At 47.3% G+C, this 13,571-nt stretch overlaps 2 protein-coding genes across 2 annotated transcripts; one reads left to right on the top strand and one right to left on the bottom strand.

The window, feature by feature from the left end:
- Positions 1 to 466: 466 nt before the first annotated feature.
- LOC149364797 (solute carrier family 22 member 7-like) lies at positions 467 to 2,197 on the bottom strand. The gene has a single exon (XM_089568757.1). It carries the CDS (start codon positions 2,195 to 2,197, stop codon positions 467 to 469), a length of 1,731 nt encoding a protein of 576 aa, XP_089424883.1.
- A 2,090-nt stretch (positions 2,198 to 4,287) lies between these two features.
- On the top strand, positions 4,288 to 11,630 carry LOC149364796 (uncharacterized). The gene is made up of 2 exons (XM_089570199.1): positions 4,288 to 4,469; positions 11,430 to 11,630. The coding sequence occupies exons 1-2, from the start codon at positions 4,374 to 4,376 to the stop codon at positions 11,628 to 11,630; spliced, it is 297 nt and encodes a 98-aa protein (XP_089426325.1). The 5' UTR covers positions 4,288 to 4,373.
- The last annotated feature ends 1,941 nt before the right edge of the window (positions 11,631 to 13,571 follow it).

Raw genomic sequence — 13,571 nt, 5'->3', positions numbered from 1 at the left:
TGCCAGATATAGGCAACCAATCTCTGAGGCAGCCCTGAATTCGACCGACATCAAAGACTGGCAACTGCAAGAATCGTAGTTATTTACGCCGAAAATTATAAAAAAAGGAAACAAGTTTGAACTGTCACGTGTGCATAGTCACTTCAGGTACAAGATTACATTCATGGAGTGGTCGCTAAACTTCTTAGTAAATATAGTGAGCTCATGAAAGTTGCTAGGCACTTTTCGGAACCCCAAACTGTCCAGTACGGCCAACTATTCACAGCAGATGATGTCCAACTGCCCACTAGTCCCTGATAAGAAGCAGCTCAAGAGTCAGTCGTTCTCAACTGCACGGCACAGTAAGCATCGTTCAAAAAAAAAAAAATCGCAGTTGCTTATGCACAGACGCTATCCAAAAACACACCCTGAAAGACCACATATCCAGAGGAACAAAGTCATTGAACAGCTGAAGGGAAATTCAAGTTCACTTAGCGTGCCGGCTGCGAGAGCTCGTTGCTGACTTCTCCGAACTGATACTGGACTTGGATCTTCTCCTTCGGTTGCCATGATCCCGGCTGTCCCTGGGCTCCCTTTGTTCCAGTGTCTTCTTCATGCGCTCGACGTTTTGTTCCCTGAAGACAGATGCGCACTTGACAGCGATCTTGGCGCATTCGGCCGTAGTGTTGCGAGGCAGTGTTCGCAGTACGAGGAGGGAGGCAAACATCAGAGATCCGGCGACGGCGAAACACACGTCCTCACGGATAACCATTGCCAGCATTATGCTCACAGACGCCATGACTGCGCCCAGACCACCGAATCCGTAAATCCAGCCGCTAGAGGTACCGCGAATGGCCGTCGGAAAGAGCTCAAGGCTAAGTGTGGCGAGGATAATGTATCCAACAAAGACCAGAGCCTTGGCTGACAAGACAAGGCTCTGTTTCAGGACCAGCGAATCGGAGGCGACGGTCAGGCTCGACAGGCACTGCAGAACGCCAAGCACTGCGAAGCACGTGCTGACTAACTGCAACAAGGTGACTCTAGTGATCACGTAGAACATCCCCGCAAAACTGAGCACGACCAGCGCAAACGATACGCAGTTCAACATGAGAGACTGCTGCATTAGCGAGTAGTAGACTACGATCTGTAAAACGAAATATACGGACAAATAGGTGAAGAATATGGCCATAGCCCGCTTGCGAATCGATACACCCTGGAGCATCTCCACGGCGGCGGTACGCTGGTCTGGATGTAAGCTGTCGGCGGCTTTACCCTTGAGCTTGTCGAGCAGGCACGCCGTGTTATAAAGTGGAAACAGGTTGGTCTCGGCAGCAGCGAGCATGACATCCTCTGCCTCCTGGAATCGGGCCTTTGCGATCAGCCACCGCGGAGACTCCACGCCCACACAGAAAGCTGCGGCCGACAAGAACGTAGGCGCCAGGAAAATTGCCTGCTTTAGCTTCCAGTGAATTCTCATGACTCTCATGATTATGAGCCACAGTTCGGACAAGACGACCGCCGCTGCACCGGCGACCACAATTTGTAGCGGTCGGTTCTCGTGGGTCGTGACTTCGAAGAAGAGGGTGCCAGCGACGATAAAGTGAGCAGCCGCGCTTCCCGACGCGATGAATTTGGCCACAGCGTGCACAGGAAAGGTCCCTCCGAGACAGAGGCCAACAGTCGATGCCAGCAAGCTTGCTGTGGTTGCCATTAGGACGGGTCTACGGCCTACAGTGTCAGCGATAGATCCCGCGGCGATGCCGAGAGTGATTAAGCCAGCAACGTTCAAGAATACAAGTACAACGCGCAGGAACATCCGGTCGCATACCAAGTCCCATTGGCTTACCATCGATGTCGACGCGTACTCCTCGTCGTATTCCCACGCTGTGCACGGCACCATGCTGGTGTCATTGCCTTTGTAGGGATTTGCGTATTGGTGACACTTGCTGTACTGTCCGTCCGCTTCCAGGGGAATGGCCACATTCTTCCATTCCTGTGTGGACATGTTCCAATGCTGTGGTCGCTTGCACCAATGGTCAACCTCTGCCATTGTAAGCGTGGTGGCGTAAACGTGAGAGTTCTTGACAAATATCGCGAGGATGCAGAGAAGTAGCAAGCGCCTCTGGAAGACGCCATGTCCGAACCCGTCGTAACAGTTGAATTCTTCGCTTGATAGAAGATCCTGATTTTCCAGTCGACGAGGAAGGAAAAGATCCATGTCTCCTGTCCGCGAAAGTGCCGAAATAATTCTTGCAACCCTTAGGTGCGCATTCCTGGGAAAGCAAGCGGCTCAGCGACCTCGCAGGTAGCTTCTTCTTTCACTACGCGAATAAAGCTTTCTCTTCTTCACACGCAGGGCCTCATGCTCAAGGGAGTGATAAATATGCTGCAATATCTGACCACAGCAATTCTGATCAAATGTTTAGAGGTATCCCCCATGGTGGAGTAGATTTATAAAAGTGAGTAGTTACTCATTTGCATCCACCCGACCGCAGCGATACGGCTACAGAGGAAAGCTATACTGCTTTCTCAGAAACTTCGTAGTTACACCAGTTCTGATTTTCCATTTGTAGTGTTCAAGGCCTTAGATATGTATGCTCGTAATCATGACCCAAGCTATTACTCGCACGTGTACACTTGACAGCCTCATGGAGCTTTTTTTTGTCGCCCGGCCTCTTCTGCTGCGGTAAAACTTCGGAATGAGGCCGTTGTTTGAGAACCACAGTAATAAATAATTTTCTTATTTTGTTTTATTAAGACACGGCTCGGCGTGCGAAAATTGAGTATGCGACGGAGACCAGCGCGCACATCCTGCACCTCTGTTATCCTTTCGGCGGCCTCTGCTTGGTGGAGCGGACTGCGTTCAGCTAGCTGGAACCTACAATTTTCTCGAGGGATAAACTACTGTACATTTTGGGGGTGAAATAAATAGTTGCGACACAGAGGGAGAATGTTGAACCTGGCTGCACCCACAGCCATTTTATTTCAGCGCGCTGTCCGTCCGTACGTCCCTCCGCACGTCCCTCCGTCCGTCCGTCCGTCCGCCCGTCCGTCCGTCTGCCCGTTCGTTCGTTCGTTCGTTAGTTAGTTAGTTAATTAGTTAGTTAGTTAGTTAGTTAGTTAGTTAGTTAGTTAGTTAGTTAGTTAGTTAGTTAGTTAGTTAGTTAGTTAGTTAGTTAGTTAGTTAGTTAGTTAGTTAGTTAGTTAGTTAGTTAGTTAGTTAGTTAGTTAGTTAGTTAGTTATGCAGAAGATCATTCTCTGCTTTATATTCATAGATTCCTGCGCGTCCTCATACCAGGCCTGGCGCAGTGGTGCAGCGGTTAAGCGATACGAATGTTGGTTTCTATGAACTAGATCTAGGAACTAGTTTTAGAATCTAGGTTTTCGGCTCAGCATGATCCAATCCAAATTAAGAAACTTGCCTTCCAGGCGTTCCAGCGGTGGATGAACTGCTCTTCAAGAAACTTTCATAGATGGTATCTCTATCTTTCTCCCTAGGTAATAATAAAAACCACTACGCTTGTTAGTCGCCACCATTACTAGAAGCTGTACCGAGCAGCGAATTTATGCTCACTGCACTGAAATTTAGAACGTAGCTTTAATGGGGATTGTGCAATATTAAGCACAAGTGCCTCAGTGCATACGTTGTTGTGTGGTCCCTTCCTCTGTTGTGCAACTCGCTGTAGTTATGCCGAACCAAGTATAGTGCACGTCTTTCATGTCGAACTTCTGCTCTTGTACCTAGATCGCTGCTATGTGCTCCGCAGTCGACAATCCCTATAAAAGAAGAAAAAAAAAACAGTGCATGTTTTGCTGCATACACTGTTCCGCCTTCCTAACGCCGGTCACAGCTGGATGGTTGGCTTCAAATAAAGACGACGCGTACCCATTACGGGGGAGTGGCCACGACACAGGCGGTGAATTGCTGGAAACAGGAGCGTTCAGAGGGGGAAAAGGAGTAGTAATACGGTATAGGCTGGTAGATCATTAACGATACGGAACCTGTTAACTGGGAGATCGAAGATGGGACAATGACTGTCATCGAATCAACTAGCTTCACGTCTTTTCTTAGAGGACTGCCGTTCTGCACGATGTCCCCATCGACAACGCCATCGCCATGGTCGCACCTGCGGCGCTAGCATCGGGTGAGAAAAACACCGGGCCCGACACCGCCAGCAACGTTAGCCAACACTGTCCGAGTAAGAGCCTCCCTGGCGCGAAGGAAAGGATGCCTTCCAAGCGCGGACGCCGCCTACCCCTGCCGCCGACGGCTGCGATGCCACCCTTCCACCTGGTGCGCCTGCCGCCCCCTGCTGCTCCGCACAAGGCGCCACCGAAACGATCGGCTCCCCCTGCATCTGCGGCCCCTCCCCCTCCTCCTCCGTGGCCCATCATGGACCGGAGCCGGAGACCGGGGCCCAACCCCGTGGTCGTCTTCTCCATCGCCTTCGTCGTCATTGTGGCTCTGGCCGTGGCCGCCTTCTTCCAGGTGCGCGTTATTAAGGCGCAAGCCTTACTGGCCCCATTGAGCGAAACCTTTTCTGTGCGTCTGTGTGCTCAATCTCGATGGTACCTATAAAAAATGGCGGCCTCATGCAACCTCACAGGTGGCAATTAAAATAATTATTGGTCGCGCGAGGTTGCTCAGGAAGAGCTGCCTGAATCACACAAATTCCACCACTGGCAGCACCTGCCATCGCAGGGCAGTGTGGCGCATCGCTTGAACGCTGCGCCACTGCGCCAGGAGTGGTATGAGGACTCCGAGGGATATATGAATGTTAAGCAGAGAACGAACAGCTCTGCATATTTAGCGATTAACCCATTTGCTATCGCGTCATACTTTGAAGGCGGAGCGCGGGCGAGGTGGCGAGGTACGGCGGCGACTGCCTTCGCGAAGTTAGCGCGCAGATCAGAACGGGTGCGGCGGCGTCGCGCCGGCAGCTACGTTGAGCCATGCAGAGGTAGAATTGCCACCTGCGTGGCATTGGGTTACATCGCGCCGCAGCGTGCGGCGACTGCGTTGATAAAGTCAGGGAGCGGGATTACTCCTTCTCACAAATAAGCAGTCTTAAGAGTGTCTGCCGACTTTAGGTGTTGCCACATACAAAGGAAAGGCTTTATCGAATGCATTGCTTTATCTTGCAGCACTGCCTTCTCTTTTTTTGCGAAGTACGAATATTCCTAGACCTTAATTTAGGCCGCGCTGGTGGTGTAATGTGTTGAATTTTTTCCGTTCTATTTTACGTCGTAGTCACACGTACAAAGTACGAACGCCTGTTTGCTCATGTACCTTGGCTTGCGTTAGAAAAAAAGATGATGTCACGACCCTGTCGATCAGTCAAGGAATTTCGTTACGGAGAAATGGGGTCTTTTTTGCAAGACGACAACCTAAATGCTGTCACATTAGCATAAAAGTTTTGTTCAGAAGCAGTGCTGTGAGCTCAGTTGAGGGTGAAAATTCCGGGAGGACCTAGCTTTTAATAAGGCTAGTTAGGTGTAAACTAATGTAAATTGAAGAATTGAAATGAACAGAGCAACGGAAGACGAGACAAGAGAAGGACAAACACCAGCGCTGACTAACAACCAAACGGTTTATTGCTACAGGTGAGGCAGCATATAAATGAAATGGCACGAGTAAAAACACATGAAAAAGCATGAGAAAAAGATGCCGCACAACCACAGAACCTGACTTCAGCGGGATACCCCAAGATGATGGTCACAAATGTTGCTGAGTCCCTGCTTGCTGAATGTAGTTTGCGTAAGATCAAGCGCACCGATGCGGGTCAGGCTGAAAGAAAGAAAACAGCGTGCATCCCGTATGTGCACAAAGTTTCGCACAATCTAAAGAAGATAGTGAGCAAAGGAGGCATTAGGCTGGTTTTTTCAGCCAGGAATAAACTTAGCGGATTGTGCAAACGTGTAGACGAGGATGGAAGGAAAAAAAAATTGTCGAGGGCTTAGCTTTGGTTAAGCCTGGTAGGTTGCGAAAGCGAGCGCAGCGCCTCTAACGGAATGAACACGGCGCGACGCGTCTAAAGAGGGAACGCAGTGCGCCACGTCTACAGGTCACGCGTGGCTACCGGCCGCCGCTGCGCGACGACTCGACTTGGTAGCCCATCTCTCACCCTGGTATGACGTCACGCTATGACGTCACTAGGCATTGCATGACGTCAGAGGTCATTCTAAATGTCACGCGTGGCTACCGGCCGCCGCTGCGCGAAAGGCTGTTCATGAGCGTAGTACTGCTTTCGCAATAAAAGGCTGCCAAAACAAGCATAAGCGAAAGTTTGTTCAGTGTCGTGTTGGTGTCGTTTACAAGATCCCGACCTCTTGTGGCAGGTTCTACATCGGTGAGACAGGACGCTGCATCAGTGATAGACTACGTGAACACGCAAAAGATATAGAGAACAAGTCTCGCAGAAACGATCTTGCTTCGCATTGTGCAGAGTGTAAAGATTGCGAAGCGCATCTGAATCGGACCACTATCATCGCCCGTTGTAAAGATGAGACCACAAGGCTCATTTCGGAGGCTTGCCATATTAAAAAGCTAGGTAACACCTGTGTCAGCAGTCCATCGATAAATCTACTACCTAAGGAACTTGCGTATCTTAATCAGTGACGTGTCTTTTTTCAGTCAGGTTGTGTGGTTGTGCGGTATCTTTTTCTCATGCTTTTTCTTGTGTTTTTACTCGTGCCATTTCATTTATATGCTACGTCACCTGTAGCAATGAACCACTTGGTTGTTAGGCAGCGCTGGTGTTTGTCCTTCTCTTGTCTCGTCTTCCATTGCGCTGTTTTTTTCCAATTCTTCAAACATGTACCAACCAGCCCGTATTTGCACTCTTCTGGAATGTAAATTAACCGCATGGTTGCGCCAGCAGAGTGGTTAGCCGTGCGATATTCTTAAAGTCCCTGCCTTATGTAGCAGGGATCAGCAATTAATCTCTTCTGACGTGTTACGTGGAATAAGTTCGGAAGTTTTCTCTGTCATTTGTGAACGTATCTGTCGTACATACCCACCTTACATACAGCATAAACAGTAAGTTTGGAAAGTTCTTAAGTTATAAAGCATATTGCCAGGTGCCTTTTGAAAGTAATTAGATCGCCGCGTACGTCCCGCACTATTTTAGCCTTTGCACATTACAAATTCTCAATAGCCACAGCGAAGGGCCAGCACTTATTCGGCATGGGGATTTTATGCATGCTCGCACTCCGCCCATCACTTGAGCGCCTGTTCCATTCGCCAAATGAGGTCTACTGAACAACTTTATGCTTGACGGCGTTCAGTTCCGACCAGTGTACTTGAAAAAATTAACAGCGGTCCACTGCAACTAGGCAAAAAAATGCGGGCAGTAAATGTCGGTGCACTCTAAAAAAAATCCTCAAAGCAGCAGAAATAACTGTAATTTCTGTTACATAATTCATAACCGGTGTATAATCCTCAGAGCTTAATTTTGTCTGAAAAGAAAAAAAGCTATGTGCGCAACCTGTACATAGTCTGCACCCGGTGTATAGTCCATATCTGGTACACAGAATTGCGTTGGACATTTCGTCAAAGCCGAAAATTTACGCTAATCAGAATTCCTCCACAACAGCGTGCTTCTTAGCCCACAGCGTCCTTCTGGTGCACAAATTTGTCATTCCATGTAATCAGTCATTCCATTTCTATTCTATCCGTCACCGCTTTTGATAACTTGACTCGCGCACAAGTCAGACTCATTGGCGACTGCTCTATTCAATGCACCGTGCGGAACTTCTTTTCATCGTTTCGAAATGATGCCTTCAAAAAGCTTGGCTGATTCACACTGTGCTTCATTTAGCAATAGTCAGCTAAGTCCAAGATCAAGCCCTGCGTGTTTCTCCGCAGAGCGAAGCTTCTATGAGAGTTTGTATGGTCAGCTTGATCTTAGCTGCAGCGGCTGATATTGGTAATCCCTCTTGCTTTCCAATAGCGTTGTCTAGAGATGCCACGGTGAAGTACGAGAATGAATTTCGCAGACTGACATTGCTGGCTGAGCTCCAGATGAAGGGTCTAAAGGTGGCAGTTAACCAATCAGCGAAATCAGGTTAGGTCTTCTCAGTGCTTAAACTCTGGTTCAGTCGAAGGGTGTATTGTGATTCCAGCACAGGTCGAGAGGGGGATAAAGAGAGTACGAAAGAGTACGAGAGGCGGCGGGTTTTCCACATCTTTTTATGCAAAGAGGGGGAAATCGTTCTTAAACTACTGGTTTTCCCAATTCGTGACACACACCTGAAACAAGCGATCCCTACCGTTTGCTTCCAGTCTTTGTGGAGCGCTGCCGACTTTTTATTTCTGCCTTAGGTTTTAGAAAACCTGTTAATGATTCTTACTAAAATCACTGTGAAATTTTCGAAATGATATAAAAGAAATGTTCCGACCACCAATGACAAGTAGAATAAGAGAAATGGTTGCCTAGTTGCTACATTGGTTGCTACATTCTAGCACAGGGGGTCTCAGATGCCTTGGCCTTCTGTTTTGAAGTCTCTAACGGCGCTCGAGGCTTTGTATAACGTATTTCGTCCGTATCTTTGCGACCAGCGAATGCGTTAATAGTTCCATTTCTAGAACGGCACATTCTTCTTAACTATGGTTTGAGGTTTTTGCTTGCATTTTTTCCCTGTAGCTCTCATGTGCAGGAGTCAGGATGCATGCGGTAGCCAGGGTTTAACTCAACAGCTCCTAACACCGCGGCCTGTTCACGCAACTCTTAACGACGCTCAAGCTCTGTATGATGTCTTATGGGGCGAAAGTGTAGATTTTTCGCCAGCTGCTGAACTTGGGAGACTACCATGATGTCCTCTGCTATTCGTTATCGGTCTTAGTGTGCCATATTCCTAACACGCTTTGTTACTGCTCAAGTAAACCATCGTTCAGGGCGCTGCAAATATTTTTAAGCGACTTGTCCGCAGTCTATTTTGCTTTTGGCCGTTATGGTAAGTTTGACATGACAACTGGAAGAGACCTCAGTTTTATACGTGGGATTCGTGGTATTCTTTTGAAGCGTATATCAAGGACATCTTCGTTGTCTTGAGCATTCCGGAGGCTTAATTTAACTTTGGCAACTTGGTGAGCTTACATCGTCTACCCAGGCCCCGGGTCAGGTTTCGTGCCGTCAGTATCGCCGCTCATTAACTGAGGTAGACTGTGGAGTATTTATCCTGCCATTAACAATTTTTTCACTAGTATCGCTTCTGCTTCCTCTATATCCTCTCATGCTAGCAAATATGTTTCCACTTATATTAACAACACAATATACCTTCAGCCCGTAACAGTGGATGAAATCATGTCCGTTATACAAGCCTTAAAGAACTCTAGCAGTTGTAACATCGATGGTTTTCAAGTACGCCCAATCAAACATGTAGTTGATATTATTGCCCCCATCCTCACCCACATTTTTAACATGTGTTTAGAATCAGCAACTTTCCCAGCGAGAATGCAGTGCGCAAAAGTTACTGTTCTGTACAAAAAAGGAGATTGTAATGAGCTGGGAAATTACAGGCCGGTATCTATTTTACCAATCTTTTCAAAGCTGTTTGAAAAAGTCTTGTATTCGAGGATGGCAAATTTCATTGAAAAACATAATCTGCTAACACCACACCAGTTTGGTTTCCGTAAAAACAAATCAGTTGAATTAGCGTTGCTAGAGCAGAAAGAATATATATTAACGGCGTTTGAAAACAAAGCAATAGTTGTTGGCATTTTCGTTGACTTTTCTAAAGCCTTCGATTTAGTTAACCATAACATTTTGCTGGAAAAATTAAGTCACTATGGAATACGAGGACAGGCACTAGCTCTTATGAAATCCTACCTATCCAATAGAACCCAAGTTGTGAAAATAGGTGCCTTTACATCGAAAGCTAAAGCTGTTAATTGTGGAGTGCCGCAGGGAAGTATTTTAGGACCTTTACTTTTCAATCTCTATCTGAATGATATCGTCACTATTAACCCTAAAGCAAAATATATTATCTATGCAGATGACACTAGTATTTTTTTTTGATGGCAATGATATTAATCTTCTTGTTGAACAATGTAACAGTGCAATGAAATCCTTAGAGGAATGGTCGAGAGTAAATGCAATGAAGGTAAATGAAAGCAAAACAAAAGCGATTATATTCAGGCCGAAGAACAAGCACATACCTCCGCATCAAGATATTATAATAAACTCACGATGCATCGCTTTAGTCGAGAATTTCAAATGTCTGGGTGTCACCTTTTCCGCAAATATGTCCTGGGATAATCACGTCAAGCATGTTCTAAGCAAAATAAGTCAAATAACTGGTGCAATAGGTCGTTTAAGGTATATCCTTCCCACACGCATCAAACGTTTGCTTTATCATTCACTCTTTCAGTCACACTTGAACTATTGTCAATTAGTATGGGGAAACACAACATACACTAATATTGAACACATCCACCTGTTACAGAAAAAATATCTCCGACACACATATAATGCTTCTTATACTGCTTCCACCTCAACTTTCTTTAGCAACTCTGGTGTAATTCCAGCTCACAATCTGTATAGATATCGCTTAAGCCATGTATATAAACAAGAAATCCACAGGAACATCAACAATATACGTAACCTATCCCAATTACAGGACAGAACTCCAAGTTACCTTACAAGACACTTCGAGGATTGGTCAGTACCAATGTCACGTTCAAGTTACGGGAAACAGTGCCTTAAGTACACAATACCAACGCTTTTGAATTATTATAATTCTGTCCGTTTTGACCTTTTCACGGCAACCTACAAGGACCTCCGGCAGATGTATTTGGTTTCTGTGTAATGTTATCTAGCCTTGCTGTTGTTTTCGTTTGGATTTGTAGAAGTGAGTTCCGCTGTTGTTTTCTGTTCTTTTTGTTGTTTTCTGTTGTTTTCGTTTACGAGTACAAAGTCTGTATCATATTAAAAATGTATGTATATGTTTGCATATCAAGAATATGTTATGTGATGCCGCCACTCTGCCAAAATAAGGGATTGTGGACCCGTCAAGCTGTCCAAGGAAAGCTTTTTTTCCACAACCCCCCCATCTGTATTTGATGGCAAATAAAGATTTCATTTCATTTCATTAATCAAGGCTTCCTGTTGTATGGATCGAGAAGCGTAAAGGAATAAATGGCGACAAGTTTGGCATTTTTTTTATTGATGACTTAAATACACATCATGGAAACAGGAATCAGATAAATGAGTTAGCAACCACTCACTGCCGTTCCATACAAATTTATATTTCTACAATGGCATCACAGCAATCACGCTTGAAAAAGAAAACAGTGTACGTTTAAATCACTGCAGTTAGATACAAATTGATGCTCAATGAAAAATTCAAAGAAATCAAAGTAATGGAGCGAGCACAAAATGGCAGTAAAGGTATACAGAAAACAGCGGCGGAGAATTCGGCGTGTTATGAGCATTTAATGGCGGCACAGGTGCGGGATCGTGTGGAGGCCATCCCGGCGCAGCGACGGTCCAGGCAGGCCGCTGTCGACGCGAGCAGAACGAGCAACGCTGACTACGGTGCGCCCACGACGCATCCGCTGACGGACAACACGGAGGAGGCAACCCTGCGCACCGTGCTCTTCCTACCCAAAGAGAAGACACGGACACCGGCAAAGAAGGGTCGGCGGTGACCGCCCCTTCTCCTTGCAGTACACTGATTTCCCATTAAAATGAGCTGCGGGACAGCGTGGTCGTATAGCAACTCCGCGCACGCATGCCCAGTCCATTTTACATCTTCATGCGAGACAACTCTGTTATATGCGAATGTTTACACGCCAATTTCAGCCCAAAAAAACTGGCAGTGGTTTAGCTCTGGTTAAACCTGGAGGATTGCGAAAGCAACGAGGAGAGAGAGAGGCGATGGAGAGCGCGCGGCAGCAGCGGCGGCCCCGACACGCTAGCTATGCGCCGCTACTGCGCATGCGCAAGTGGCGAGCGCGGCGGCGGCACCCAAGTCACCTGCGCAGCGACGGCGGTAGCGCGCTAGCTGTGCGCCGTGTGACGTCACTGGTCCTCGCGCATGCGCAGTATGGCCTCGGCTCCGCGAAATGGCTCCACGACTAGCGTAGTGTTGCTTTCGCAACAAAAGAAGTTCCGAAGCACTCTACCCCGATATGTAACGCAAACTTCGTGCCTAGGTTTCAAGTTGAGACTTTGGTAGCCCGGTCAAGGGACACAACCTGTCTTGAAATCTGCATCGAGGCGATGGAAGGTTTAGTTCTGCGTTCAGCGTTAACAAGCCTGAGAAGTAGGCCAGCGCTGAATACATTGTTCATAGCATAGTATACCCCACTGAACAGTCACTCCCTTTCAAGCCAATTCGACTTGGGATTAAACTTCAGGCGTGTTTTATCGCGACAATGCGGCGGTTTATCCATATCGCTTCAGTATTAAATTACTATTACTAAACCCGCCAATTACTAAACCCGCGACTGCTTCGGGCTTCCCCTATAGGCGTTTCTCGTCACCAAGAAGCGTTGCATCCGAGGACACACACATTCGCCTATATGGAAGTAAAGAGAGAGTGAGCTGTCCACTCACCGCGCTCATCACAGTCGTTGAGGCTAGACAAATTGGCGAATGCTTTCAAGTACCCGCCTTCCTTCCGTTCCCCGCCAGCCCTCCTTTTATTCAAAACGATAAGTGAGAACATCCACGTTCACTGCAGTAATCAGAGCGCTAATAGAGACGACACTAAACCAACATAGCACCAGACGCTAACAGAGACGACACTAAACCATTGCAGACGCTAATGAGTGCTACGCTTTCTATGTGGTTAATTAATTACTCCTAAACATCGGCATACAAGGCGCAAAGAAACCGGCTGCCATGCAATGTACATCAGAGTAGGGTTTGTTTGTATTAGCGACAAACCACACAGTTCGTGGAAAAGATGAGGGTGCTGTCCTTACTAGGATGAATGCTGATTCAGTTCAAGGCGCATTCAATGCTATCTCAAACTGCAGAGCATGCTGCATAGTCTCATCAAGGCAGTGCAGTGTGATCCGATGTGCCGGTGCCTGCGAACGTCAGTCTGAGCACAGAGCGCACCCTTTGTCTCCGTGCAGGCACCAGCAGACAACGCGGCAGCTCGAAGTGATGTCCTCTTGATCCACGTCGCAGATGCGCAGAAGAGAATCTGTTCCACTACTTTACAAATCCCCATCGCCAAGCATCTTCTGAGCGAGCTGTATGCCTGCCAAAAACAATGTGTGCGCGTCCGATTCTTCATTCGCAAGCGAGTCAAGTCAGAGTTCAGTGTTTGGCCGTGTCTATAAATATGGTCGCATGAAATGCTCTTAACATACACAATTGCTGCTTGTAATTTACAAAGTCAGTCGTCTGCTGTGGCACTGCTGATAGTGGTAGGCGTTATGATCGAAACAATAAACAACAAAATGGCAGTAGTGCGCTCTTGCGTAGTGAGGTGCCCGAGCAACGCTGGCGCTCAAGTGAGTGCCCGCTAGAGCAGCTGCAAGCGCCGAGACAGCTGCTGCACCCACTGACACTCTTCGGAGCGCCACTTTTTGAAGAGGTCGCGCTTGCTGCCATCGACGACGAAGACTGCCCCG

This window comes from Amblyomma mixtum, chromosome 2 (assembly GCF_055824585.1).
Source record: "Amblyomma mixtum isolate Tamu chromosome 2, ASM5582458v1, whole genome shotgun sequence".
NCBI classification, from domain to species: domain Eukaryota; kingdom Metazoa; phylum Arthropoda; class Arachnida; order Ixodida; family Ixodidae; genus Amblyomma; species Amblyomma mixtum.
Note: the sequence above shows the minus strand (reverse complement) of the source record. Positions and strands in the feature narration are given on the sequence as shown.

What these genes read in the sequence shown, in the direction of transcription:
- LOC149364797 (XM_089568757.1), bottom strand. Translation starts at nt 2,197, where the DNA reads ATGGATCTTTTCCTTCCTCGTCGACTGGAAAATCAGGATCTTCTATCA.
- LOC149364796 (XM_089570199.1), top strand. Translation starts at nt 4,374, where the DNA reads ATGGACCGGAGCCGGAGACCGGGGCCCAACCCCGTGGTCGTCTTCTCC. An exon ending in CCGTGGCCGCCTTCTTCCAG is followed by an intron (nt 4,470 to 11,429) that starts GTGCGCGTTATT and finishes ATGGCGGCACAG; the next exon opens with GTGCGGGATCGTGTGGAGGC.